General features: G+C 37.9%; 1 protein-coding gene across 1 annotated transcript in view; it reads left to right on the top strand.

Moving 5' to 3' along the window:
* LOC111152174 (ATPase Na+/K+ transporting subunit beta 3) overlaps positions 1–26,880 on the top strand; it is a 44,832-nt gene extending 17,952 nt beyond the window's left edge. Inside the window, exons 2-7 of the mRNA XM_022510543.1 lie at positions 8,702–8,830; positions 13,837–13,944; positions 19,120–19,304; positions 20,084–20,134; positions 24,039–24,125; positions 25,872–26,880. Coding sequence (XP_022366251.1) covers positions 8,702–8,830; positions 13,837–13,944; positions 19,120–19,304; positions 20,084–20,134; positions 24,039–24,125; positions 25,872–26,045 — 734 coding nt within the window. The 3' untranslated portion in view covers positions 26,046–26,880. The remainder of the gene's footprint in view (positions 1–8,701; positions 8,831–13,836; positions 13,945–19,119; positions 19,305–20,083; positions 20,135–24,038; positions 24,126–25,871) is intronic.
* The last annotated feature ends 313 nt before the right edge of the window (positions 26,881–27,193 follow it).

The following is a 27,193-nucleotide window of genomic DNA, read 5'->3' as shown; positions in this document are numbered from 1 at the left end:
CATTAAGAAATTTTCTCTTTATGTTTGGTGTTCTGAAACTTTACTTATGTCCAGGTCTTGGATGTTTTCCAGTCTTTTCCAATCTAGACCGAAAATTTGTTACTGCTTTGAACATTCTTTCCCTTCTTCCCTTTTCTGATGGAATTTCTTTTAGATTTGTTGATGATATTCTGGTTCTCTCCCCCATGTTTCAATAATTTCCATATATTCCCTCCCTCTTTTTGCCCAGTGTTTTAAAAAATCTTGGTTTGAGATTTTAGCTCACTGAATTTTTCTTTAGCTGTCCAATTCATTAGGTTAGCCTTTCTCCTAAGTTTTTGTTTTTTAAACAGCTTTACTGAAGTATAATCGACAAACAGTAAGCTGCACATACTTGAAGTGTGCAACTTGAGTTTTGACATACTCACATATATGCATATACATACATAATACTGTGAAACTCTCACTAATCAAAATAATGAACATAACCATTACTCCCCAAATTTCCTCTTGCCCCTTTGTAATCCATCCTCTCTCCCTTCCTCCCCAGTCTGCAGGCAAAAATAGATCTGCTTTTCGACACTTTGCTTTGTATTTTCTGAAATTTTAAATACATGGAGTGTAGTGTGTACTTTTGGGGGGTGGGTGAGGAGGGGCTGACTCCTTTCATTTAGTGTAATTATTTTTGAGTAATAGCCTGGATATTATTCCATTGTATAGATATACCAGCATTTACTTATTAATTCATCTTTTGATGTGCATATTGATTGTTTGTACTTTTTAGTAATTACAAATAAAGCACCTATGAATATTCATATACATTACTCTGGGAATATGTGCTTTTATTTTTCTTGGTTAAATATCTAGGAATGGATTAGCTGAACCCTGTCGTAGGTGTACGTTGTAAACTTTCCAAAAAATTTTCAAATTGGTTTCTAAAATAGGGCTTTTCTCTTTGTTGTTGTTGTTTATTCCCACCAGGAGTGTTTGAAAGTACAGTTGCTCCACTCCTGGGCCGTCACTTGGTATTGTCAGTCCCTCGGTTTTCCAGCATTGTAGTGAGCCTGTAGTGGCAGCTAATGGTGGTTTTGATTTGCCCTTCCCTGATAACTAGCGATGTTGAGCACCTTTTCATGAGCTTATTTTTTTTGCAGTCCTTATATCTTTGATGAAGTTTGCTTTCAAAACTTTTGTGCATTTTTTAAAAATTTGTTGTAAAGAGCTCTTTACATATTCTAGAGGCAAGCGGGTCCTTTGTTGGTTCCGTGTTCTGTAAAAATTTTCTCCCGGTCTTTGCTTTGGTTTATTTCCTTAGGAGTGTGGATTTTTTAGAATTTAACTCTTCCCCAGTTCATTTTGTCTAATGAGTTTTTTATTTTTTAATAATTAGAATATGAAATCTGATTTTTAGAAATTGTCCTTCCACCTTCTACTCTGTATTTTAAATATATCTATGCTTTTTTCCTTTCTTGCTCTATTTGTACCCACTTCTTCCAGGTATTAAGTTACTGTCTTTGTTGAGCTTGATACTTTATCAGATTAGTTTTTTTCTCAAATATTTGGTGATTATGGGTATCTGTGCTCCTCCTCTTTGTATTTAGACTTTCTGGTTACAGGAATCTGGGATGTAGGTAAGCATATGCCAGCCAAGAGATGGTCTAGGTATGGGGACTCTGTACTCCTTTAGGTTTTAACCAGCCTACCCAGGGCATTGCCAAGTTTTTCAGCTCAAGCATCCACTCCCTGCTCCCACTTCAAAGTAGATGTTGTTGCTACTGTTAGTAGTTGCTTCACACCAGGCACAAGTGTATGTTGGGGTTGGGGGTGGGGTAGGAGCAAAGTACCCTCCGTGTGGCTGATCCTGCTATGTAGTCCTCTAGTCATCTGGGCTTTGACTCAGAGCGCCCTCCTCTTCTCCATCCTTGGTGGGCCAACTCACTTATTTCTGGGAAGACTTCTCTGATGAAATCCCTTTCCTTCCTCTCCCTGCTAGAGACAGTTCATTCTTCTTTGTCACTTTTTTTTTTTTTTAAACCCTAGCACTTGATGTCTGTAATTCTTTGTTTATGCATCTGTCACTTGAGATAACTGAACTCTTAGAGAGAAGGAACAGATCTTACCCTTTGTAAATTTCTATCACCTAGATGCCTGGATGATATTTTTCAGACAATGGGGGTTTAGATTATAAAATGTAACAACTTGGGGCACCTGGCTGGCTCAGGCAGAGCATTCAACTCTTGATCTCAGGGCTGAAAGTTCGAGCCCCACATTGAATGTAGCGATTATTTAAAACTAAAGTCTTTAAAAAATAGAAAGTAACAATTTGAGGCTCCCAGGAGAGCAGGCCAGGTAAAGGTGCCACATGGAGAGGTACTGGTCTGAATGTCACTCTTACTAGTAGGCTAATCTTAGGCACATTATTTAGTCTTGTTTAATTATTTTAATAAATGTATAAAATATGAATGCATGTGTATCTGAACATATTTTTATTATAAAAAAAGGTGCTCATTAGTTTAAGCAAACTGCTTTTTATTAAAGATTTTATTTATTTATTTGAGAGAGAGAGAGAACACAAGCAGGGAGGAGAGGGAAAAGGAGCAGACACACTGCTGAACAGGGAACCCAATGCGGGGCTCGATCCCAGGACCCTGGGATCACGACCTGAGCCGAAGCCAGATGCTTAACTAACTGAGCCACTTAGGTGTCCCAAAAACTCACCCTTTCAATGAGGAACAATTTTTTTTTTTTTTTTTTTTAAAGCCAGGCCATGGGTGCTGGAACAAATGATTTTGTAAACTGGTGGTACTGGAACAACTGATACCTACCTACAAAACAATGAAGTTGGACCCCTTCCTCATACCATTATATAAAAATGAACTCGAGGTACGTGGGTGGCTCAGTCCATTAAGTCTCTGACTCTTGAGATTTCATCTCAGGTCATGATCTCATGGTAGTGGGATCAAGCCCCACGGCAGTCTCCATGCTCACAATAGAGTTGGCTTGAGAGTCTCTCTCTCCTGCCCCTCCCCCCACTCACGCGTGCTTCTTTCAAAATAAGTAAAATCTTTTTTAAAAAATGAACTTGGGGCAGTTAAGCATCTGATTGGGCTCAGGTCGTGATCTCAGTGTTGTAAGTTCAAACACCATGTAATTAATATTTTAAAAATAAATTTAAAGATTTTTTTTTTACAAAATGAACTCAAAATAGATCAAAGACCAAACATTAGAGCTAAAACTATAAACTTCTTAGAAGAAAACAGATGCATGTCTTCATGACTTTGGATTAGGCTTTGGTGTCTTACGTAAGACACCAACAATAATACAACCAAGGAAAAAAATAGACTAGTCAAGGTTAAGAACTTTTCTGCCTTAAAAGACCCTATCATGAAAGCAAAAAGATCCCACAGAATTGGAATAAACAATTATATATCTGAATAGAAGCTTTTATCTGTAATATGTTTTAAAAAGCCTCTTAGAACTTAAATAAAAAGACAACCCAGTTTAAAAAATGGATCCAGGATCTTAATGGACAGTTCTCCAGAGAAGATACAGATGGCAAATAAGCTTATGAAAAGATGATCAACATCATTAGCCATCAGGGAAATGCAAATTAAAGCCACATTGAGATACCACTTCACACTGCCAAGGATGGCTGTATAAAAAGACAAAAAGTATCGATGAGAATGTGGAGCATTTGGAATCTTCAATAAAAAGTTAATTTTAAAAATACATATATATTAAAAAATAAAATAAAAAATACAAATATATAAAGGATTTTAAATTTGTCCATAGGATTGCTGTTTTTGTTTTTTCTTAACTAGACCTGTCTGTAAAATTTTTTAAACTGTGAACAGAATGCTAATTTATTTACCAATGGAATGCAGTTTCTGATCTTCAGAATTCTGAGGAGGGGCACAGCACAGTCTTTTAGTATCTAGGTACCATCAAGTAACTGGGAAGTTCACAGAAGTCTGGGAATAAGATCACAGGGTGTTAAGGTGTGTTGAGTGGGAATGTATGTTCAGGCCTTGCTGAAGCCTAGTAACTCCCCATGTGTCCAGATTATGTTTCTGGTATTATATAATAAAGAATCTGTATGGTCTTTGTCCCGGGTGCCTGGCACAGAGTTTCTAAATACCATTGGAAATTTCCTGATGGGGAGTATCTATATTATGCTAATGGAGTGACCTATGTATGGTGGGCCCTTCAATAGCTTCCCTGGGGGCTGGTCCTTAGACCAGTTATATGATTAGAGGACTGGGACTTTGAGCTAACCTGACCTTTAGGGAGGGAAGAGGAGGGTGCTGGAGACAGGGTTTAATCATATAGCCAATGATTTAATCATACCCATGTATTGAAACTCCAGTAAAAACTTTAGACACTGAAACTTAACAGAGGTTTCAGGTTGGGAAACACGCCCATATGCTGAGAGGGTGATGTTCCCTCATTGCATGAGGATAGGGCTTAAAAAACTGCATTCCCTCCCAGACTCCACGCTGTGTCTCATTTATAACAAAACTGTAATCTTAAGTATAGCCCTTTCTGAGTTAAGTTATTCCATCAGATTCTCAAACCTGAAGGAGCATTGGGTGGTCCCAGATTGGTAGCCAGTTGGTTTAGAAGTTCAGGCAGTGTCTGGAGTGCGGGCCATGCCCTGAGCTAGTGGACCCTGCGCTGCACTGGGCGGTTGGTGCCAGGACTGGATTGTTGGACACTCAATTGGGGTTGAAACAAAGTGGGTGCTCAGGACCCTTTTCTCCTTCCCCGAATGACATGGAATAAACCTTGGCCAGATTTTTTGCTGCTTAGTTCTTTTATAGACTCCACATTAACAAACCTCATTTGTGAAAACATTTTTTGAGAGCAAAGTGCAACTGATTATGTTAAGATTTAAAGCTTAAATTTAGTGTTAAAGCCTAGTTGCAGTATCACTACAAAAATGTTTCTACTTTTGTTGTTGGTCTTTTTTACCCCCTGAAGTTGTTTTTATGTTGTCAAATTTCTTGACTTTTAGTTGCCTTTCTATAATGTGAATAAGTAGATATTACTCTTATTCCCCCCCCCTTTTTTTTTCAGATGGGCTTGGATACTTTCCCAAGGTCACAGTGGGAAAGTGGTCAGGCCAGGATTTGAGTCTAAGTCTGACTCCAGCAAAGCCCATGCATATACCCACCCTGCTCCATGGCCTCCTACTGGGTCTGTCCTACTATCCCTTCCCTCAGCCAAAATACAGTGAGAGAGAAGAAAGGAATTTAAAGTTGGGGCTTCTCAAGGAACAGAAGTGAAGAGAGAGTAGCAGTAACATAGAACGTCAGTAACAGAGTCAGTTCATGTGCCTGTGTTAGAGAAAGCTAGAAGTTTTTAGTTATTTGATAGTTCTATAATGTGTCCTTAGATCTCAGAGTGTAAGTATAGAAGTAGCATTGTGCTTCTGTATATACTATTAGAACAATGATAATACAAAAACACCAGGAGTGTCTGGGTGGCTCAGTTGGTTAAGCATCTGCCTTCGGCTCAGGTCATGATCCCCAGGTCCTAGGATTGAGCCCCACATCAGGCTCCTTGCTCAGCAGAGAGCATGCTTCTCCCTCTCCCTCTGCCTGCCACTCCCCCTGCTTGTGCTCTCTCTCTCTCTCTCTCTCTCTGTGTCAAATAAATAAAATCTTTAAAAAAAAAAAAAAAGACACCAATTACAACATTAAGCTTTTTGATACTTATTTTGAATAAATATCTCTAGTTATAATTCTTCTGACCTCATACTATTAAAAATGCTCATGTTTCTTCAGAGTTTAGTGCATGTTAGTTTCTTTAGTTGGTTAATGACTTAAGGAAAAAAATTTTTTTCCTTTTTTTTTTTTTTTTTTTTTTTAAGATTTTGTCAGCAAGAGAGAGCACAAGCAGGGGGAGCTGCTGGCAGAGGGAGAAGCAGTCTCTCTGCTGAGCAAGGAGCCTGATACAGGACTCAATCCCAAGATCCTGGGATCATGACCTGAGCTGAAGGCAGACACTTAACGACTGAGCCTCCCAGGCGTCCCTGACTTAAGGAAATTCTTGAAGGATTTTAACCTGGGGAACATCAGTAATATAAAAAGCACTATTTTGGCTTCATTTGATGTTTTCTGCTTGCATTAACTAGAACTGATTCAGATATGGCGCACCGAACAGCTGCCATCTGCACCAACCACTGCTAACCTGGGGTGTGCCCCCAGTTTGATCTGCATCACTGTGTTAGGCCTGTCTGTAAACTGAATCTGAGGAACTGTATATAAGAGCAGTAATTTACAACTGCTGTTTTTCTAGTATTTTTTTTTTAAGTAGGAGAAAGGAGGTAAAAGTTGATAAATTGTTGCTACCCTTATGAGTGATCCTTCATATATGATATTAATAAGTAAGATTAATTTTAAATATTAGGTTTGGGTCTCAGCAAAAGGAACATTTTCAAGTAGAGAAAACTCAGTGCTAAAATCACTTCTGTTCTTATTTTTACATGCCTTACATTCAAAATTGACTTGATGGCCACTAGTATATGGCATCAGATTTGGGGCACAGTTATAATTTGTGTATCTTTTTTTTTTTAAAGATTTTATTTATTTATTTTAGTAGGGGCAGAGGGTGAGGAAGAGACAGAGAATTCCAAATGGACTCCACACTGGGTTCAGAGCCTGTCATGGGGCTTAATCTCCTGACCCTGAGGTCATGACCTGAGCTGAAACCAAGAGTCAGATGCTCAGTTGACAGGCATCCCAATTTGTGTATCTCTTTGGGGAACATACTTCATAGGAGGTTTTAACAGTTTTTTGTTGTGTAATGGTTCTTTAGAAAGCATATTTAGATGTAGCTTGTTCATGTCTGTTTTATGTTTATTCATTTTGTAACTTTTTGTAAATTTCATTTATGTTCTTTTTCCTGGAAACTGAAAACCAGATTTTGAAAATAGTATATTACTATTTGGGGATGACTTAAAAACACAACTAAATTAAACTGTCAGCACTTTTGTTTTAAACTTACCTACTGCATCAGTCAACAAACTGCTGTGACCTCAATCTGCCTATTTCTATAGAGTTTTTATAGTGTGGAACACAGCCGACACTTGTTACATTTATGTATTTGTCGACCCTAGCCTGTTGAATGGAGGATTTTATCTATTAGGTCCTATAAACATCTAGATCTGTAAGAATCATTTCTCCTGTGTCTCATTAAAATAGCCTTTGGGCTTTGCTTGTGTTTCATTTCCCTCTATAGTAAATTGAGCACTTCTTTGAGATTGGTCTTCCTTTTCTTTTTCTGCAACAGGATCGCTGTATGTGGTAGGGAAGTGATGCTATCTGAAGGTGACATGCTGTCCTTTCTTCCTTCTGTCCTCTCGTTCCCTATTTTGGCTTCCTGGTAACTGGGGCAAGGGAGGATGGGTGGATGCTAGTCTAAATTAAGATGAAATTGCTTTAATTATTTCCCCTTTATTTGGGAGGAGGGGTGGGCAGTTTCCTACCCAAATTGAAGAAATAAAAGTTACCCAGCTTTTGGCACAATCTGTTTTGGGGTCATGGGGTCTTTTGAAAATCAGAAAAACATTGTAGAGTGATTCTCCAGGGGGTAGAAAATGGATATACTTAGAAACAAATTATACTAGAAATCTCAAAAACTTTGAAGTTAATCCTTGCCTGGGGGTGGTGAGAGTCCACAGATTATAGATAGGAACCTATGCACCAGGCCCCTCTGCTGGTACTAGGGTCAGGCAAACAAGTATGTTATTAAGACTGGGAGATGAAGCTGATGTTAATTCAACCCCAGGGAATTAAATGTTTTCACTATTGCGGTATCTGGGGATTTGTTATCTTTTGATCAATTTTTGAAACATTTAAATATAAATGTGTGACTTTAACAATATATTCTGATAAATAATCTTGATGGTGACCACTTCTGATGTTACAACTTTGAATGTAGATTTTTGAGAAAAATGATTTTAGATATTCCCCAAATAAGTCACTGGCTTCGGATAGATTTGTTTTAGTGTTTCCAGATTGTGAAGGAAAAAAGACTAAGCCCTTGATGTTGAAACTTGGGTCTGCCAACTCTTGCTTTGTGCTTAGCTGTAGAGTCAGTAGTCCCATTGGTCGGGGCACTTGTCCTTGTCCTTTCTTTGCTTTTGCATGAGCCTTCTACTTGACTAGTGTTTCCTAAACATTATTCATTGAATACCATCTTCATGTTTTGCCTTCTGTGCACATTTCCTGGCTGTTCTTTAAGTCCACTCACTATATAAAACTTAAATTTATGTAAATATTGTGAAATACGGGCTTGAGGTGCTAATTCCTTTCTGTTTGCCGCTTAAAGGAACATGTGCATATGAGGGTTTTACTCCACCTGAAATCATCTTTTGTCTCACTGGAGGACATCAAGTTCATTTTGGGAAACATTCCCCTATGTGCTGAAGTTTTAAAGCTCTGACCTTGAACCAGAGTATGACCATGGAAGCTATCCGTAGTTGGAAGTGTTGGTGGAGATAAGGGGTCCTGGGAAGGGTGGGTGCTGCCTGCTGAAATACCCTTTGCTTGGGCAACTTTGTGGTGTTCTGTATATGGAGATTTTTGGCTGTGTGCATGGCAAAGCTTGGAATCCTAGCCTTGTAAACAGTTGGTTTGTTTCTTTAATCTGCCCCACACACCTCCCATAACATATGTGTGTTTCTCCAATTAGTCCTAAGTTTTATTTTCTTTTCCAGGTTTGATCTTGCTCTTCTACCTAGTCTTTTATGGATTTCTGGCTGCCCTCTTCTCATTCACAATGTGGGCTATGCTTCAGACTCTGAACGATGAAGTTCCAAAATATCGTGACCAGATTCCTAGTCCAGGTAATTATATTGTAGTTACTGTGGCTTTTAAATAAATTTCATCATACTTTGGGGTGCGCAGGTGGCTCAGTTGGTTAAGGGTCTTCCTCTTGGTTTTGACTCAGCTCAGGTCATGATCCCGGGGTCTTGAGATCAAGCCCTGTGATGGGCTCCCCACTGAGTGGGGAGTCTGCTTCTCTCCTTCCTTTGTCCCTCCCCCTGCTCATAGCCTCAAGCATTGCATACATGCTGTCTCTCAAATTAATCTTTTAAAAAAACAAATCTGGTTATACTTTATCTTCACTGTAAATTTTTTACATAGGTAAAAGTTAAACTTTGGAGCTAAGTAATATGAAAATTTTGATTTTTGTTTGTTTAATATTTACATACTGATATAAAGACCTTTATTATTTACATACTGATATGAAGACCTTTAATATTTACATAATGATATAAAGGCTGGAGCTGATAAATCTTGAGTCCTTTGCCAGGAGTAAGGAGGAATGAATATGGAGAATTATAGTGAAGGCATTTTTGACTATGTTTTGAATATGGTTATGAATGGCTTTTGTGAATATTGTGTAGCATTTTCACTTTGCCTTGAGTAATTTACTTACAAAGTATATAGTTTAACTCTAGCTTGGGCTAGAGTGTTGGTCTTGTAAAATATAAGCTTCGTATTGTATCTTTAATTGATCAGTATGGAAATTGTAAGAAAAATGAGATATCAGTAGGGAATAAAATGAGTATACCCTTACTGTGTTTAATTCTTGTCCATTGATTGTTCGAAGGAAAAAAATTCTCCAGGATACTCCACCACAGAAAAAAAATAACTGAAGCACTTGTTTTTTTGTTTTTGATTTTTTTTTTGAAACACTTGTTTTAAATCGTATTTTCTTCCTCCTGATTTCATTCAACAGTCTTTGAATGCCAGCTTTGCCCTTGTTGAACATGGCCCTTGTCCTCGAGGTACTGGCAGTTTTTATAGAAGAAGCTAACAATGTGCAGAACTCCAGTATATCTAATTTCCCAAAATGTGAACAACTTCTCCAGATAATAGAGAAGGGCAGGCTCCTCATGGAAGAGGGGGGATTTGGATAGCAAGCAGGCCAGGGAAGGTAGGAGTGATGTGGGAGGTTTCTTCCTGGAGCACTGGTTCTCATCCAACAATGATTGGCTCCCCTGGGGTCTTGTGGAGACAGTTTTGGTTGGTACAACTGGAGAGGTGCTACTGGTGAGCAGAGGTGAGGGACGTTGTTAAACATCCTACAATGCACAGGACAGTCCCCCTACCCTTGCAACAAAGACTTAATGCAGCTCAAAATGTCAGTAGGGCCGGTGCTGAGGAACCCTGAATTTAGATCCTTGCTCATGGCATAGATTCATGAACCTTATCAGCAACCAAAGTGCACCAGCTTCCCAACCATCTTTTCTTGGAACATTTTGTTCTAAGGACTTTTCCTTATTTTGCTCCTAATATTTGTGCAAACATCAGGAATCACTCTTTTCTCTTTTTTAGTTTATTTGACCAAGTATCAGAGACTAGCTCCATGCTCGTTTTCCCCTCCTCTCTCATTGTCGCTCAGTTTCCTTTCTACCTAAGCTTTTTTTTTTTTTTTTTTTAAGATTGATTTATTGAGAAAGGGAGTGTGGGCACATGCGTGAGTGGGGAGAGGGGCACAGAGAGAGGGAGAGAAATCTCAAGCAGACTCCCTGTTGAGTCAGGAGCCCAACATGGAGCTTGATTTCATGGCCCTAAACTCATGACCTGAGCTGAAATCAAGTCACAGGCTTAACTAACTAAGCCACCCAAACACCTCTAAATAATTCTATTAGAATTTTAATATTTATTAGAATAAGTAATTCTAAAATAATTATTTTTCTTGCTACCTAAGTAATGTGACTTTATTACCATTGAACACGATCCAATCTATTTCAGAAATATTAATGTTTATAATTACATGAATAATAAAAGCATGTTCCATATTCAGTTTCTCTTTTTTATTTATTTATTTGAGAGAGAGAGAATGAGAGAGTGAGCATGAGAAGGGAGAGGTCAGAGGGAGAAGCAGACTCCCCGCCGAGCAAGGAGCCTGGCATGGGACTCGATCCTAGGACTCTAGGATCATGACCTGAGCCAAAGGCAGTTGCTGAACCAACTGAGCCACCCAGGCGCCCCCATATTCCTTATCAAACTGAGTTACTTAAAATTATTTACAACTGTATTGTAGTACTTTAAAGTCTTATAAGTAATTTAATAAACATAGATATACACACATACATATGTATATATAACATTGGATGAATATATATTAGCTAGTTAAACAAAATTTGCTCTTTACAAAGTGATTATGGTTAATATTTTTTTCTTTCTACTTGTATTTTCTACAGTCCATACAGTATTTAATATACTGTTTTTTTTGCATTGACCATGTTGGTTTTAATTTTAAATGACATCGCTTCAATAATATTGTTTGTACCTAGTAAAACAAATGCTAGTTTGAAATTGGTACATATACGTAACCCATACATACATATAGCATAAACACATATGGCTCCTCACACCCTGACAGACATGCACATTGTGTGCCCATACTCTGATGCTCCAGTGGTTTAAATTGGAAGGACATAGAGGAGTTGTTATAGTCTTTACATTCTGTTGATGTTCTTCATTTTGGATAAGGGAAGACTCTTTGGAGGAATTAAGCATACCGTGTCAAAAATACACCTGTACTATATACACCTGCCATGGTTTTTACTGAAGAATTTCAAATAGGCTGTTAAATAGCAAAAGTTACTAGGAGTCCAAGAGCATTGTTAGGCAAGGTCTGAGAAGTAACTGGTATCAGGAATTCAGTTTCAGTGGCACCTGGCTGATTCAGTCGATAGAGCATGCAACTTTTGATCTCAGAGTTGTGAGTTCAAGCCCCATGTTAGGTGTAGTGATTACATTAAAAACAAAAAAAATCTTAAAAAAAAAATTCAGTTTTAGATTTCCACGTCTTAATAAGGAGTTTTTGCAAATTGAATCATTAAAACATTCCCTTAGAAATTAGTCATATAAAGGAATGTAGTCTTTTGTATAAAGCATACTATCTTCATGTTTTTCTTTAAAATTTCTTTAGTTAGAAATCTGGATATTTTATGTTGGGTTTTTCTTAAAGTTAGGTGTTTTCAATATAGTTAATGTGCAAGCTGCCTTCATTCTGTTACTTTTTTACTTGCAGGATATTGTATCTTGTTTCTGCTGTAAAACCTTAAAAAATAAAAACAATTTCATACATACACAGATGGTCATTTAATATACTGGACAGTAAGACATTTTATTCCTTCATTAAATACTTTTACAAAAAGTCTTAGTTATTATAGATTTTGTAGAGATTTTGCAGTGGATGGAAAATCAGGCATAGGAGATTATCCAAATCTAAGTGATCTCTGGTGTGTTGATGTAGGTAAATGGGAAGCTTAATTAGGAGGTCTTTTATGGTGAATATAGACTGAGATTTGCTCTCCCATGTAGGAACCTTGTTTCATCATATTGGGTAGCATTGCATCTAGTTTAACTCGAGATTCGTGCAAACCAACACAGGCAAGTTTAGAGTTTAAAATAAACTGGATCTGTCTAAAATGTAACACTGTATGTTAACCATACTGGAATTAAAATGAAAAAAGCAAGAAAGAATTAGATGTCTGTGAGCAGCAGTTGTAATGGAAACTAAAACAGCCCTTGTTATTTGTATATTTTCAGATTCAGTGCAAGGCATAGCATCTCTAATAACTTTGATATGGGAAATGTTTAGAGACTAGTGAAAATTTTAGGACTGTTTTTAAGCCTGGGTGCAAGGCTGAATTAATAATCTAGATCTAATGCTTTGCTTTTTTTGTTTGTTTGTTTAAGATTTATTTATATTGGGGCACCTGGGTGGCTCAGAGGGTTAAAGCCTCTGCCTTCGGCTCAGGTCATGATCCCAGGGTCCTGGGATCGAGCCCCACATCGGGCTCTTTCCTTGGTGGGGAGCCTGCTTCCTCCTCTCTCTTTCTGCCTGCCTCTCTACCTACTTGTGATCTCTCTCTGTCCAATAAATAAATAAAATCTTTTTTTAAAAAAAAGGTTTATTTATATTTTATTTATTTGAGAGAGAGAGAGAGAGAGAGAGTGTGTGTGTGTGTGTGTGTGCGCGTGCGCGCGCACAGGCGGGAGAAAGGGCAGAGGGGAAGCAGACTCCCTGCTGAGGCGGAGAGCGTGACATGGGGCTCTGTATCCCAGCTAGGCAGATCATGACGTGAACCAAGAGTTGGATGCTTAACCAGCTGATCCTCTAGATCTAATGCTTTTTAAACAAAGAAAGCTTATATTAAAGTTGGAAGCCTAATTATCTTTCTTACAGATAAATATGCTTACATTTTCTTTCCATAAATTCATTCAGCATGTTCTGTATACATGGGTTTTGACTCCTGATAGGAAACTGGTGGTGGTTATAATCCAGACGCATCATGTGAAAACATTTTAATTATAGAGCAGTGTTTATTACTGAAGGAAGAATATTTAACTGTAGAGTTAAAATTGTAGAGGGCTCTTTCATTGAGTAAGTTTTATGTCTCTTTCCATATAGTTAATTTGAATGACAGAAGCTGGGAGACTTTGATTTGCTAAAATTTTTCTTCTATTAATAGCAAATTGGCACAACCTGAAAATATTTGATAGGAAAATAAATATGGGGAGTACAAACTAAAATCTGCACATTTTAAAGTGAAGAACAGAGCAATTATAATTAACTGTGGGTAATCAGATTTAGGGAGGTTTTTAATTGATAATGTTAAATGATTTTGAAGACTTGCCATTCTCTTTCATTTAAATGTCTGTACCTTCATAATCAGAAGTGAGAAGTTCTTGATAATTTCAGTATGTCTGTGAAAACAGTTTTCCATATAATTTAATGAGATCTGGCCTTTTAAGTATAAGAGCAAGGAGAAAAAAGGAAATTTCCTGCAGTTAATTTCCCCCTTTTTCTTTTATCTCTTTATAGGACTTATGGTTTTTCCAAAACCACTAACTGCATTGGAATATTCATTCACTGTGTCTGATCCAGAATCCTATCAAGGGTACATTGAAGACCTTAGGAAGTTTCTAAAACGTAAGTATGTTTTCTTAGAGTAAGGTAAAAGATTTTAGTTATTAGAGAAACTATATGATAGTGATTACTTTTAGAAACATCTTTCTTTCTTAGAGTCTGTTTTACCTTTTTTTCCCCCTCTCTTGTTAAACACAGTCCACTGAGAGGACTTGCAAGTAGATTTTAAATGAGTTGTGAGAATATTCTAACTTATGGAAAGACATAGGGGTCTAAGCCTAATGGGGGTTGATTTGACTTTTCTATCCTATAATATGTGCATGAATAAGTCTGTTGAGACAAAAACATATTTATATCTGCATTAAAAAGTATTTAAAGGAAAACTAAATTATACAAAATAGTACTCTTAAGTGTTTGGATCTTTTGGATTCAATGTACTTGTGGAGGGGAAAAGGAATGGTATTTTTCATTTAAGAAAACAACCAAAATACCTATCCACTGTGGGTTTTGGAGTTAGCAGTCTGTAATGCTTTCTAGTAGACATCCCAGCCCAGTTTTTCCTTGTTTAACTTAACTCCGTGGTATTAACAGGCACATGAATAATTATCCCATGTGCTGGCCTCTTGGTTCCTGATCACCTCACCTCTTCCTCAGGGCACAGGGATCTGCATTCATTCCTTAGAACACATAGGACCCCACTGCCAAAATGACTGATTGTGGCTTTCCTGACACAGCCTTCGAGTTCGCCTGTTTAACTTTCCCTCACTATTCTTCTACCTCATTGGGACTTCCACCTCACTGACTATTTTATTTTATCCCAGCCCCTTCTCCCTAACTTCCCTTTATACCAAGCTTATTAATTCCATGGTTTTTCATTTCATTTTTAGTTTTGCCAGTACTCTAAAATCCCTTACCTGTCAGTCTGTCATAAAATGCACATGGATGAACCCGTGTAATTCTCCTAGATGAAACTATATAATTCCTGGATAAAGCCTGTTCTTTGAGCCTGCCTCCAAGCAGGCTGATGAAGACTTTTCTCAGGACTAAGCAGCACTATGAATACTTCACCACCTCCCTCAAGTGGACCAACTCTACTACCTGGCAGTCCCACTGAATTTCTCTGGATAATTCTCTGAAGGGATTATTTCCAACTTCTACTTAACCTCTAACCTATTACCTTTTCCCCTATAACTCACTTCATATAACCTGCCTCCGCCTTAAAGAAATAATGGAAGTACTCAGATGGGAATTCCACCAGTATTCCCATTACCAGTAAAACAGACCTACAGTTACAGCCATTTTGTCTGTGATATTTCTCCTGCTTTGATGCCCTTCCTCACATTTAAGGCCACCTGCCCAGTCCTGGTTTTTGGATCTTCCTCTTTCCGTGCCTTGGACGCATTTTTTACTATTCCTTCTCCTATATATTTAGCCTCACTTTATTGGATCCTTCCCATCAGCACGCAGAAGTCCTCAACTTCCTCTTATCTGAAGTCAAAAACCTCTTGATCCTACACCATCCACTTGGCTGTCTTTCTAAATCTCTTTCCCTTGATAGTTTGTTAAGGATATCTTTGTCTAAATATAATCCGTGGTTTAAAAATCAAACAGTAAAGAAAGGTCTATAATGAAAACCGTTTCCCGTCCTACTTCTTTTTAGCTGTAGTTGTATTAATTTACTCAACACATATTTTTTGGCAGGCCTTGTTTGTGTCAAGCACTTTTCTAAGTTCTTTCAGTGAACACAAGAAAAATGTGTTCATGAAGTTTGTAGTTGAGTGGCATGGGAAAGTGATGAGTGCTGTGGAAGAACATGAGGCAGAGATGGGAAGGGTTACAGTTTCAAACAGGGTGGTCTAGGAAGGCCTCATGGAAAGGAACCTTTGAGGATGGATCTGAAGGTGAGGAAAATAGCCTGAGGCCTACAATGTCAGGGTTTATCCAAGAAGCTAGAGGGGCCTGGATAGAGTAAGCCAGGGTAATAGCTGAAGGAGCTCAAGGTCAGGGAAGTAAAGGAGGACTAGGTTGTATAGGTCTTCAGAGGCCGTTTTTAAAAGTTCTTTGGTTTTTACACTGACCTAGTTGGAGGCTTTTAGGCAGGAAATATCATCTGACTCGAATTTTTAAAGGATCACTCAGGCTGCTTTTTTGAGACTATGGGGGGAAACCAGGAGGCCATTACACTATTGTAGGGGAGTAGAATGGTGGCATGGCAAGAGAGGAAGCAACGGAGGTTGTGAGTTCTGGAGGTTGTGGATTCTGGATACATGTTCAGTGGGAAAGAACTTCATGGTTTTGAACTTTCTTACAATATTTTTTTTCTATGTCTCTGAATATTATACTTTCATTCTGGTTCTTGATTTATCACTTTTATACATTGTCTTTACATCCTGCCACGGCAGATGAGGATTTACCTCACGTGCCTCAGACCTTCCCGCCCATCCACCCGTTTCAATAATTGAATTACTATTTTTAGTTTTGTTATTGGTCACCTTTTTATACTTAGACTTTACTATCATCTGTAGACACTCTTCTGACTTCCCTTATTTGTACACTGTCATTTCAGGTATCCTTTAGAGTCCCCCCTTTTTGGGAAAACTCCTTAGAACCTTTCCTCTCCTGCTATAGTCTGTATTGGTAATTGTTTAGGCCTTTATCCAGCTATCATTTTGGGACTCCTTTTTATCACTTTAGTTGGATCCACTGTTTCTTGGCTCCTGCCTTCTTTTTCCATAATTCACTGCCTAGTTTAATGGGATATATTTATTTCAAGTAACTTCATAAGAAAAGAGCCATGAAATGTAAATTTTGAGCCCTTTCATTTCTGAAAATGACCTAATTCTGCATTTATAGGTGATAGTTTAGTTGTATATAGAATTAGTTCCTTTGTATTTGCCTTTTTCTCCTCTGCAGGGCTGGTTTTTTATTGTTTCTAAATGTATTTCCTTTGGGTTCTAAAATTTGGTTTGGTTTCAGTCTCTAAAATATCACTTTAGGGGTGCCTGCGTGGCTCAGTTATTAAGTGTGTACCTTCAGCTCAGGTCATGATCCCAGGGTCCTGGGATAGAGCCCCACGTTGGGCTTCCCTGCCCAGCAGGAAGCATGATTCTCCCTCTCCCAATCCCCCTGCTTGTGTTCTTAAGAAACACTGCCGAGCCTTCTCTCTGTCAAATAAATAAAATCTTTAAAAAAATATCACTTTACTGAGAACTTGATGGGGATCTTTCAGGATGAAGGCTTAGTAGGTTCTCTAGTTCAAGGAAATTATTTTCTGTTAGTACTTTGATAATTTCCTCAGCTCAATTTTCTGGTTCTTTCTAGAATTACTCTGTCAGTTGGGTCTTGGATCTCTTGTTTTTCTCTCATTTTCTGTTTTACTATATTATATTTTCTGGGGGATTTACTTTTAACTCTTTAACCTCAACACCTCCCTCCCCCCTTTTAACTTTCAGTTGTTATTGCTGAATTCTAGGAAAGCCTTTCTCATGTTAAAAAGATTAAAAGATACATGGCCTTTTTCCCCCAGTGGATACTGTTTAAAATTTAAAGTTTTATTTTGTTCAAATTAACTTTTTTCCTTTCAGGTCTTTCCTTTCCTTTCAGGTCTTCCCTTTCCCTTTCCTTTTCTCAGGTGTATAGGGCTCTTTGGTTACGCTGTCTGGTATCAGTGATCTTTGTCCCATCATGCCTTGGTCTTGCAGGGAGGGGGTTCTTCATAATCAGACCATTCATCATTACGACTCCTTGCATTAGAGGGATTTTGTATTGAAGTGGAACGTGGCAGAATACAAAAATGGTCACGATAAACTGACCTATACCAAAAGGTGTATGTAATCAAAGCCCTTGGGGGAAATTGGTGAAAGCCTCAGAATATTTCTTGCAAAATGATCTTTATGATTGTGCCACCAAAGTCAAAAAGGAAGTGATGAATGTTGTGTGGTACCTATTGTATTGTAGAAGTTTAGCCCGGTCTTCCAAATATTTGAATCCTTCTTTTGAATGAGTACATAATTATAATTATATCCTAATTTTTGACAAAACATGAAACCAAGTATTTTTTTCAATTTTTTTTTCCAAAGTAAAAGATCTACATTTTCTTGTAAACACATTTACTTTGAAATTTTTGTTCCTGTTTTTGTTGAATTCACTTTAGGTGGCCTTTTTCTGGTACCAGCTGTACCCACACAGCAGTAGTTCTCATAGAGGTACTGCTGCAGCATATCTTAACTATTTATGCGTTTCTTTCAGTAAACACATTCGTTGAGGGCAGGGACCACACCAGGCTTGCTCACTATTGTGCCACTCTTGCCTAACACTGTGCCATTGTGGAGCAAACAGCCAAAAACCCATTGTGTATCTCTCCCTCTCCTCTCTTTCCCATCTCCTGGTTGGGACCATTTAATTCTAGCACTTGAGTTTATCTAAGATGTTACCTGTTTCTGCTAAAGACACCCTAAGTTAACGTTAACTCACAGGCACCTCTTGACGCCCAGCTTTGTTGCAGTCCCTGCAGAATAGACTGCCTCTGCACTGTGTATCCTCGGGCCCTTGAGCAATGATTGTTAGACTGAATGCCTGTTTTCCCCATTATACTGTAGAATCCATCAGGGCAGCCTCAGTGCCTTTTTATGTTCTCACCACTGTGTCTTTTTTTTTTTTTTTTTTAAGATTTTATTTATTTATTTGACAGAGAGAGATCACAAGTAGATGGAGAGGCAGGCAGAGAGAGAGAGAGAGAGAGGGAAGCAGGCTCCCTGCTGTGCAGAGAGCCCAACGCAGGACTCGATCCCAGGACCCTGAGATCATGACCTGAGCCGAAGGCAGCGGCCCAACCCACTGAGCCACCCAGGCGCCCCCCCTTTTTTTTTTTTTAAATGGGAGTATAGTTGACGTACAATGTTACATTAGTTTCAGGTATACAACATAGTGATCTGACAAGTTTATAGGTTGTCACCACTATCTTTCGGGCCAGGAGCGTAGGAGGCATTCGGGTAAAGCTTTAGCCATGTGTGGCTCCACCTAGTGGTGACAAAAGAGTTTGCGTCCTTGTTCAATGCAGTAAGCATCAGAACTATTAAGTTAAAGGAACAAACTTAACATTCTTTCCCCAGAATGATGTGGTAATCAGCATTGCTATTTTTGTCGTTGAAGAGTGTAGTCCAAAGGATGATGTGTTTCTGGCTGTGCTGAAGATCTGTTTCTGGCTGATCTGTGTGTACATATATGTTTCCTTTTCAGCTTACAATTTAGAAGAACAGAAGAACCTCACAGCCTGTCCTGATGGAGCACTTAATGAACAGAAGGGTCCAGTTTATGGTGCATGTCAGTTTCCTCTTGCCTTACTTCAGGAGTGCAGTGGTGTGGATGATCCAGAGTTTGGCTACTCCAGAGGAAATCCTTGTGTTCTTGTGAAAATGAACAGAGTACGTACGTATTTCGCAGCTGTTGCTTTTTTCTAGCACGCTCGGTACAGAAGCTCATGAGCTGTGCTGGTGAGTGTGGCGGGGGACTGCGTCCCAGTGTAGTTCATTCCCAAGTCATCACATGGGTAAGGATCCTTACTGATGTTCATATTACTTAGGTTGCCATAAAACTTCTCTTTTGGGAGGAATGTTTACTTTACAGGCATTTGCATGTAAAATGCATATAAATTCAAAACATAAAAAGTTCCTCCCACAAAACAGATGGATGTGTGTTGCCATGCAGAGTTAGTTATATCTGCTGCATACATGAAAGTAGCCTCGTTATACAGAACTGAATAGTGCTGGGTCTTAAAATGTGATTAAACAGATGTGAGATAGTAAGGCTCCATGGAAGCCTTATGGAAACATATGTTGAGGGTTTTAACTAATACAGTTTCACGAAAACCACTTTTGTGCTTCTGCAGTTCTTACTATTAGTGTTAAGCTTTCTGTTTGGTTCTTGTTTTAAGGGTAGCGAAGTGCAATGCTATGTTTTACTCAATTTTTTGGTAACGGATTTATTTTTCTAAATTGCCCCAGTACATAATAAGACAACTGATGGTAAGATTATATTGGAAAGTCCATTCTAATCCTCTAAAATAAAGTTAAAAGGCAGATGTAACAGTTTTAATACACAGTTGGTATTCCTCTCAACCCTTCCACCCGTGGGTCCCCAACAACAAAACAGGAGGTTCTTTCATATATGTTTGTGATTTTCAATTAATTTTTCTTTACCATAGATAATTGGATTAAAACCTCAAGGAGAACCAAGGATAGAATGTACTTCAAAGGTTAGTATTCAAAAAATAACCCAACTTCTGTTAAAACTTTAGTATATCTTAATATTTTAAAAGTCAGTGATTTTTAGTCATTTTATCCTGTCCCATTTTCAAAGTCCTCTTTAGTGCCAGTCTTAGAAGAATAAAATCCCACCAAACTTTGGGTGTCTAGCCCTTCTTAATTTGCAAATGATAATTCAAAAAGAAGTGTTTTCCATGTGCATTGATTTCATTGTGTTTACATTTATATCATATTTCATTGATTCTAAGATTCACTTTTTTCTAGCTTAACAAAACTGAAGTGAGTTGGCCTTATAATGGATGGTGTCTTAATAGTGTATCCATAGATTTTTTTCTTTATTAATAGTACATAAATTGGTGTACATCAGTGGCATCTGGGAGTTCATGAAACATGGTACATTTTCCTTAAGGCAGAGGCAGTATTTTCGCTCCTGTCCCTACTTTATTTTTTTCCAGAGTGCTATGCAGTTTTCATCTCATAACTTCTTCTGTTTTCTCTCCATGCTGCAAGTGCAACTAAGACAAATATGTAAATGATGGGTAAGAGTTCTGAGGAGAAAATATTAAGTTCTAAATTTAATTTATTGTTGTGCAAAATTTTGCATTCCAACCCTAAATCTGTGTCAAAAGTATACCTTACTTGAAATGTTAAATTGAAATCACTTCTAAAGTTGTTGGTGGAGGGGTGCCTGGGTGGCTCAGCGGGTTAAGCTGCTGCCTTCGGCTCAGGTCATGATCCCAGGGTCCTGGGATCGAGTCCCGCATCGGGCTCCTTCCTCAGTGGGGAGCCTGCTTCTCTCTCCTTCTCTCTCTGCCACTCTGCCTGCTTGTGCTCTCTCTCTCTCTCTCTCTGACAAATAAATAAATAAAATCTTTAAAGTTGTTGGTGGAGAAAACTGTACTTCTTTTAGCCTTGAAAGGACTTCTTATGTAGGCAGAAACTTTTTTTTTCAGTTACTCTCAAATTAGTTCATGCATCAGAATGACTTGGGAGGGCTTGTTGGGTACCATTCCTGAAGTCTCTGACTCAGTAGTTCTGAGGGAGGCCCAAATTTTGCATTATTTTTAACTAAAGTTTCCAGGTGTTGGTGATGCTGATGGTCTTTTACTCACACTTTGAGAGCTCCTACTTTAGAGTATCTTTAATAATTCCTTTTGAATATTTAGAGTAGAATAAAAAGCCAGGAAATCTCTGGTTTCTTATCTACGTTAAAGTATACATGTGTGAACCAAAGGCAGTTCACTTTACCTTATACCAATCAGCTCAGCCAATATGTTACTTAAAACCAGATGCTGCAATCTAAGCTGAGCTTTTCTTGATAAACAGATCCTTCTGAAAATCTAAGCACATACTCTCTTAAGACAAGAAAACATTATGGCTACAAGATACATTCAGAAAAAGTAACTCTTTATTAACCTCCTCCCTCCTTGCTTGCTAGTCTTTCCAGTAGAAAGTTCTGGAGACTTAGGTACTAGTAGACTTCAGCCAGGTAGAGGTGGTAATTTCATGACAGTGTACCTGCGTGCAGGAGCTTTTGCCTTTGCATGTGAGCAGACTGTATGGATGACTAGTGGCTCTGTGGAGCCAACACTACTGAGAGAGGAAAACATATTTTGGCCAGAAGGGCAAAAGCTGTAAACTCCTAAGATTTCAATTTTGTAAACGTTTGGCCAGTATAAACAACTCCATGTAACTGTTCCCTTAGGGGTTTAAATGGATCTTTATCTCTTCTGTATCTTTTGCTTCTAGAATAGTTGGCAGAAATGGTAATGCAAAATCCTGGTTAATGACTCAAATTTCACTTTGTTGTCCCATTTTGCTTTGAAGATGTATGTGAAGTATATAAAATAACCAAAGTAGATGGGGATTTTTAGTTGTGGAATAGGTTTGTTTTTAGAAAGTTTGTTAAAGGGCGCCTGGGTGGCTCAGTGGTTTAAGCCACTGCCTTCAGCTCAGGTCATGATCTCAGGGTCCTGGGATCGAGCCCCACATCGGGCTCTCTGCTCAGCGGGGAGCCTGCTTCCTCCTCTCTCTGCCTGCTTCTCTGCCTACTTGTGATCTCTGTCAAATAAATAAATAAAATCTTAAAAAAAAACTTTTTAAAGATGGTTCCTGCCAAAGATGGAATATTCAATTTATGTCTTTTTCAATATTTTATTTTTCTATAAAAGGCAATCCTGTTCATTTAGGAATATATAAAAAAATACAGAAGGAAAAAAAATTGGTAAATGCTACCCAGAGGTCAAATACTGCTTAGAAAACATTTGGTTTGTGTTCAGGTCTTTTAAGGGTGGTGTGTAGAAGAAAATACACTCATTTCAAAACTTTATTTTGTTCTCAGTGGAACTTAGTAACTGTTAATAGACTCTTAGACTTAGTTGCTCCTAGTTTCCAAGATGATGTCATTCATATACTTAGAGACTATGATACCTATGCTTCATCCCGAAGTTTTTCAGATATGCAGTTCAGTATTTCGTAAAGTACAAGTAAAAGCTTGCCAACATGCTTTTGGTACAAACCAAGAGAACAGTTAAGAGTTGGTCACACCTGGGTGATCTTAACTGAGCCTCAGTTCTTCTCTTGGTAATTGATCCTGCCCACAGAAGGGTGTTGAGCTTAAAAGAAGTTAAGTGGGATGTCTGGCTGGAAATACCAGCTCAGTAAAATGTAATCCACCAGAAAACCTCCTTTATATGTTGGGGACCATCTCTGTTTCTGTGAATTAAGCTCATGTATTAAAATTGGTTAAACAAAAGCAATACAGAAAGGCACACATCACAGTGATTGTAAAAGAGTACAAACGTAGGGGGGTGTTTGAAAATGTTTCTACAATTTCTCTTAGCTTTGTTAGCTCTTATTCTTTCCACCTACCTTCGACCTGGATCATGAGAGTTTTCCTGTTTTGTGAGGATATCGTCACTCTGTGCATTGTGCTTTCGTCCTGCTGTGTCACTTGTCTGTCACACGTGCAGAGTAGGACTTCTCCTTAGAGGAGATTCTTAGTTTTGCTGTGTGCTTTAAAAAATAAAGATTAGTGCATTTAAGTCTAGAATTCAAGCATTTACTAATGTTTTAATTCATGCTTAGTAAACATCCACTGATCTTAGTCATTGATTGTCATCTCCTCAGTGTGTGTTAAAGTTAGTTATTAAAAGTAGTCCTATTCAGAATGCATTATCTGAGAATTCTCACTGTTTATCAAGAACAAGTTGGATTATGGACAACTAATTTGTATATTTGTCACATTTATCAGTTTTTTTAAATACATGGAATATAATTCCAGTAAATTTGATTACTTTGATTTGCCTGTGCTCATAAATTTAAGGGTATTTAAATTGGTTAAGAAGAGTTTAGCTTAGAGTAACTTAAATTTTTCCTAATAGTTTTTGGCAGTTGCATCATAATTTCCCCTTCTGGTTACCGTTACGGTTACTAATCACAGGAAACTTTTGCTGCCTCCCAGGCCTGAATCCTACATTCTACTGTGTGGCAGCCATCGTTTATAGTCTGGAAGCACAGTATTTTAAATCATTTCAGGAATACATTGGTCCCGTACAGATTGCTGCCTTTCTGCTGTCAGTGGCCGAAGAACTGTCATTTGGTAGTTGGAAGGCAGATAAGATTTTTAGACGGTGCATGAACAGATCTGGCTGTAAGTTAGAAGGGACTCCCCTGGAAAAGCTTGTAGGCTATATCAGGAATTTTAAGAAGAGTCAGGATAGTTTGTGTCAAAGGATTTAAACCAAGATTAACACATCTGTTCTCAAAAATATAATTATGAAGTTGGAACATCATTGTAGAATACCATACTGTTCATAATTGATATTGCCTTAATATATATTTTTAAGTTGTTTTTATGACCTAAAAAGAGGTTTCTCTTGTTTTCTACTTTAGAGTGAAAACACAGCAGCTCTATCAACTTATCCACCCAAAGGAACTATAGATTTAAAATATTTTCCATATTATGGGAAAAAACTGCATGTAAGTACTTGAAGGTTTGTAAGGTCCTGACTCATGGTTGGGGAATTGGCATATCTGTATTAAAATGTCACTTATCTAGGGTAGGCAGACACATGCCCTGTGTAACTCATGCATCCTCTAGTCTGGTCTTTAAATATAAATGGTAATGCCAAGTAGAGATCCCACATCTATAGTTCAAAACTTAAAGGATGATTATTTTCAAAATAGCATTTTTTCTTTCTTTAGAATGTGCATAGAGTGTGCACAGAGGTGAAAAAATAAAGTGGCTAGCATAGTTCAAAGGATTCCTGTAGACCTTTTCCCTAGATTTCCCAAATGTTAGTATTTTACCTCCTTTGTCTTATCAGTCTCCATTTGTGTATAATTTCTTTTCCTGAACCATTTGGGATTAAGTTATAAACATGGTGACTCTTTACACTAAATGCTTATTTTCCTAAAATAAGGACATTCTACATAACCATAATAGTTATCAAAGGAAATTAACATTGATACAGTACCATCATCCAGTCTACAGACCTTGTTGAAATTTTACCAGTTGTTCCAGTAACATTCTTTCTTGTAAAAGAAAAAGTGGTTTTCCTGGTGCAGGCTATCACATTGTTACATCTTTAGTCACTTAAAACCTGGAACAGTTCCTCAGTCTGTTTTGTGTCCTTGTACTCTTCAAAAATGAGTTTTGGACTTTTCTTAGCCTATTTCGTGTCTGTTCCTCAATTTGAATTTGAGGTTTTTCATGATTAAATGTAGATTGTACTTTTTTAGCAAGAAGGCCTCAGAAAAAATACTGTGTTTTCAGAACATCCTATTAGGAGAGACATAGCATGACTGGGTCGCATTAGTGGTGATGGCAACCTTGAACACTTACTGGGTTCAGATGGTATCGGCCAGGTTTCTCTGCTGTCAAGTTACTTTTTTTCTTTTGTAATCAGCAAGTATCATGTGGAGAGAATAATTGGAGAGTCTACATAATTCTGTTTCTCCCCTAGCTTTAAGCCTTTGTTAATTCTTGCCTGAATCAGCTAATAGGATTGTTTCCAGATGTTTTTCTAATGCCGTCTTTCCTCCATTTACTAGTTGGCATTCAGCTCTAAGAGCTTTGCCTTTTCCACCATTTATTTATTTACATCCATATATTCTTCTGGACTCTTATTATCTGTTCTGTTTATTTTGAAGCTAAATTTGTACCAGATTTGGCCAATGAGAGACCTTCGGGCTGGCTCCCATGTCCTTTGGACATAGGACCATGATTCTTTGAGCACCCCCTTACTTTCTGGCACTACAGGATATTCTATATTCATCTTGTCCATTCTCTGCCCCAGTCCTGGAATTACCCCCTAGTTATTTTTAGTGAAGAAATGTGTCTAGAAACCACAGCCATAATAATACATTTAGTAATCTGTTTGCATCAAATTACACAGCAACCATAAGTAAGGATCTAGGAGAGCTAAGTAATCAGTAAGGTAGTCCTTGGGTGCAAGGGGAAACTCAAACCAAGATTACAGAGTATTTAAAAAATGATAACGAGACCCAATCTAGATTATGCAGTGCTCACAGGAACATTCATAACCATCTAGTCACTTCTGTCCATAAAAATTTAAGTGAAAAATGAGTATCCAGTTCAAAAGAAAAAAAAAAGTAATAGATTAAAACTTGTTTTTAAAATTTTACAGAATAAACCAACTCCTAATAAAGTGTAAGTGAAGTTACTATAGAATTGGAATTCACGTATTTTCTTTTATTTGCCAGGTGAGTTATCTGCAGCCATTAGTTGCTGTCCAGGTCTCCTTTAATGCTACCAGCAGTACCGTAAATGAAGTAACAGTCGAGTGCAAGATTGATGGATCACCCAACCTAAAAAACCAGGATGATCGTGACAAGTTTTTAGGACGAGTTGTGTTCAAAGTCACAGCACGTGCATAGTAGGAGTTAGGCTGTCTCCACAGAGTAAATGTTTTGTTGTCTGTCTTCATTTTGTATCAGCTGGACCTGCCATTCTAGAATTACGAGACCACCTTGGAGAAAGATGGGGTGGTACATGACACTGGGGTAACATCATAATGTGCTTCCAGATCATAGTGTTCAGTGTCCTCACGTAACTGCCTGTTGCCTCTGCTGCCTTTTGAACCAGTGTACAGTCGCCAGAAAGGGACTGTAAACACCAATTCCGAACATGTAGTATGGGGGTCTTATCGTATTTTTATGTGGTTTAATTGCCAAGTGTCTGAAGCTTAATGTGCTGTGCTATGTAAATATTTTATAGATTTAACACTGGTTAACTGTCATATTTTGATGCCAGCAAAGTTTTAGGGATAAAATGGTACCTGAACATCAAGTGACACTATAGCTGCAAGAAATGTGTGGGGAGAAGGTCTGTATGTGAGGAGGAAAAAAGAAAATAAAAGTGGATTTGAAAGGTTGACTTGATGTTTTGTAAAATTATTTTTTACATGCTGAATTAGTCTGTGGATCTTTTTGATTAAGAGCACAAACTTTATGTTGTAAAACATGTAAAAAATATATATACCAATGGATTATTTTTAGTGCTGGAACTAAATCTCTTATAAAGTATTTTAGACCATAGATGAAACAGCTTTTTAAGTTAGCCACTATGAATATGCACCTAATTTTTTATGAAATTAAATTCTTATGATTTAAATTGTATAATAGTTTGTGAAATATCTCATTACTGCTTTTATTTAGCAGATTGTGGACTCTAATAAAATATAAATTGTGAAATATAAAAACTTGGAACTTATTTAAAGCTTCAAACCAGATTTATGTCAGCATTCTTTGACTAGTGTGAAATATTTTCTCCTATCATTGTGTTGGTATGATTGTCATAATGTGAGCTACTTTTCCCTCTGTTGATAAAGGTATGCTTCCTATATGATCTGTGGTTTAAGCCAGTTTTTTACTTTTATCCGTAAAAAGGCCAAAGCAGACATTCTTGGTTTTCCTAGTGTTGGTGGAAGCCAGGATGAGTGAGATGCAGCCCAGCTGGCTCAGACCAGCTGTCTGGAGAGAGCATGAATGCTCCAAGTGGCCCTGACTGGCCAGATGGGCCTTGC

Source organism: Enhydra lutris, unplaced genomic scaffold, assembly GCF_002288905.1.
Source record: "Enhydra lutris kenyoni isolate GAN:26980312 unplaced genomic scaffold, ASM228890v2 scaffoldscaffold2, whole genome shotgun sequence".
Classification (NCBI taxonomy): Eukaryota; Metazoa; Chordata; class Mammalia; order Carnivora; family Mustelidae; genus Enhydra; species Enhydra lutris.
Note: the sequence above shows the minus strand (reverse complement) of the source record. Positions and strands in the feature narration are given on the sequence as shown.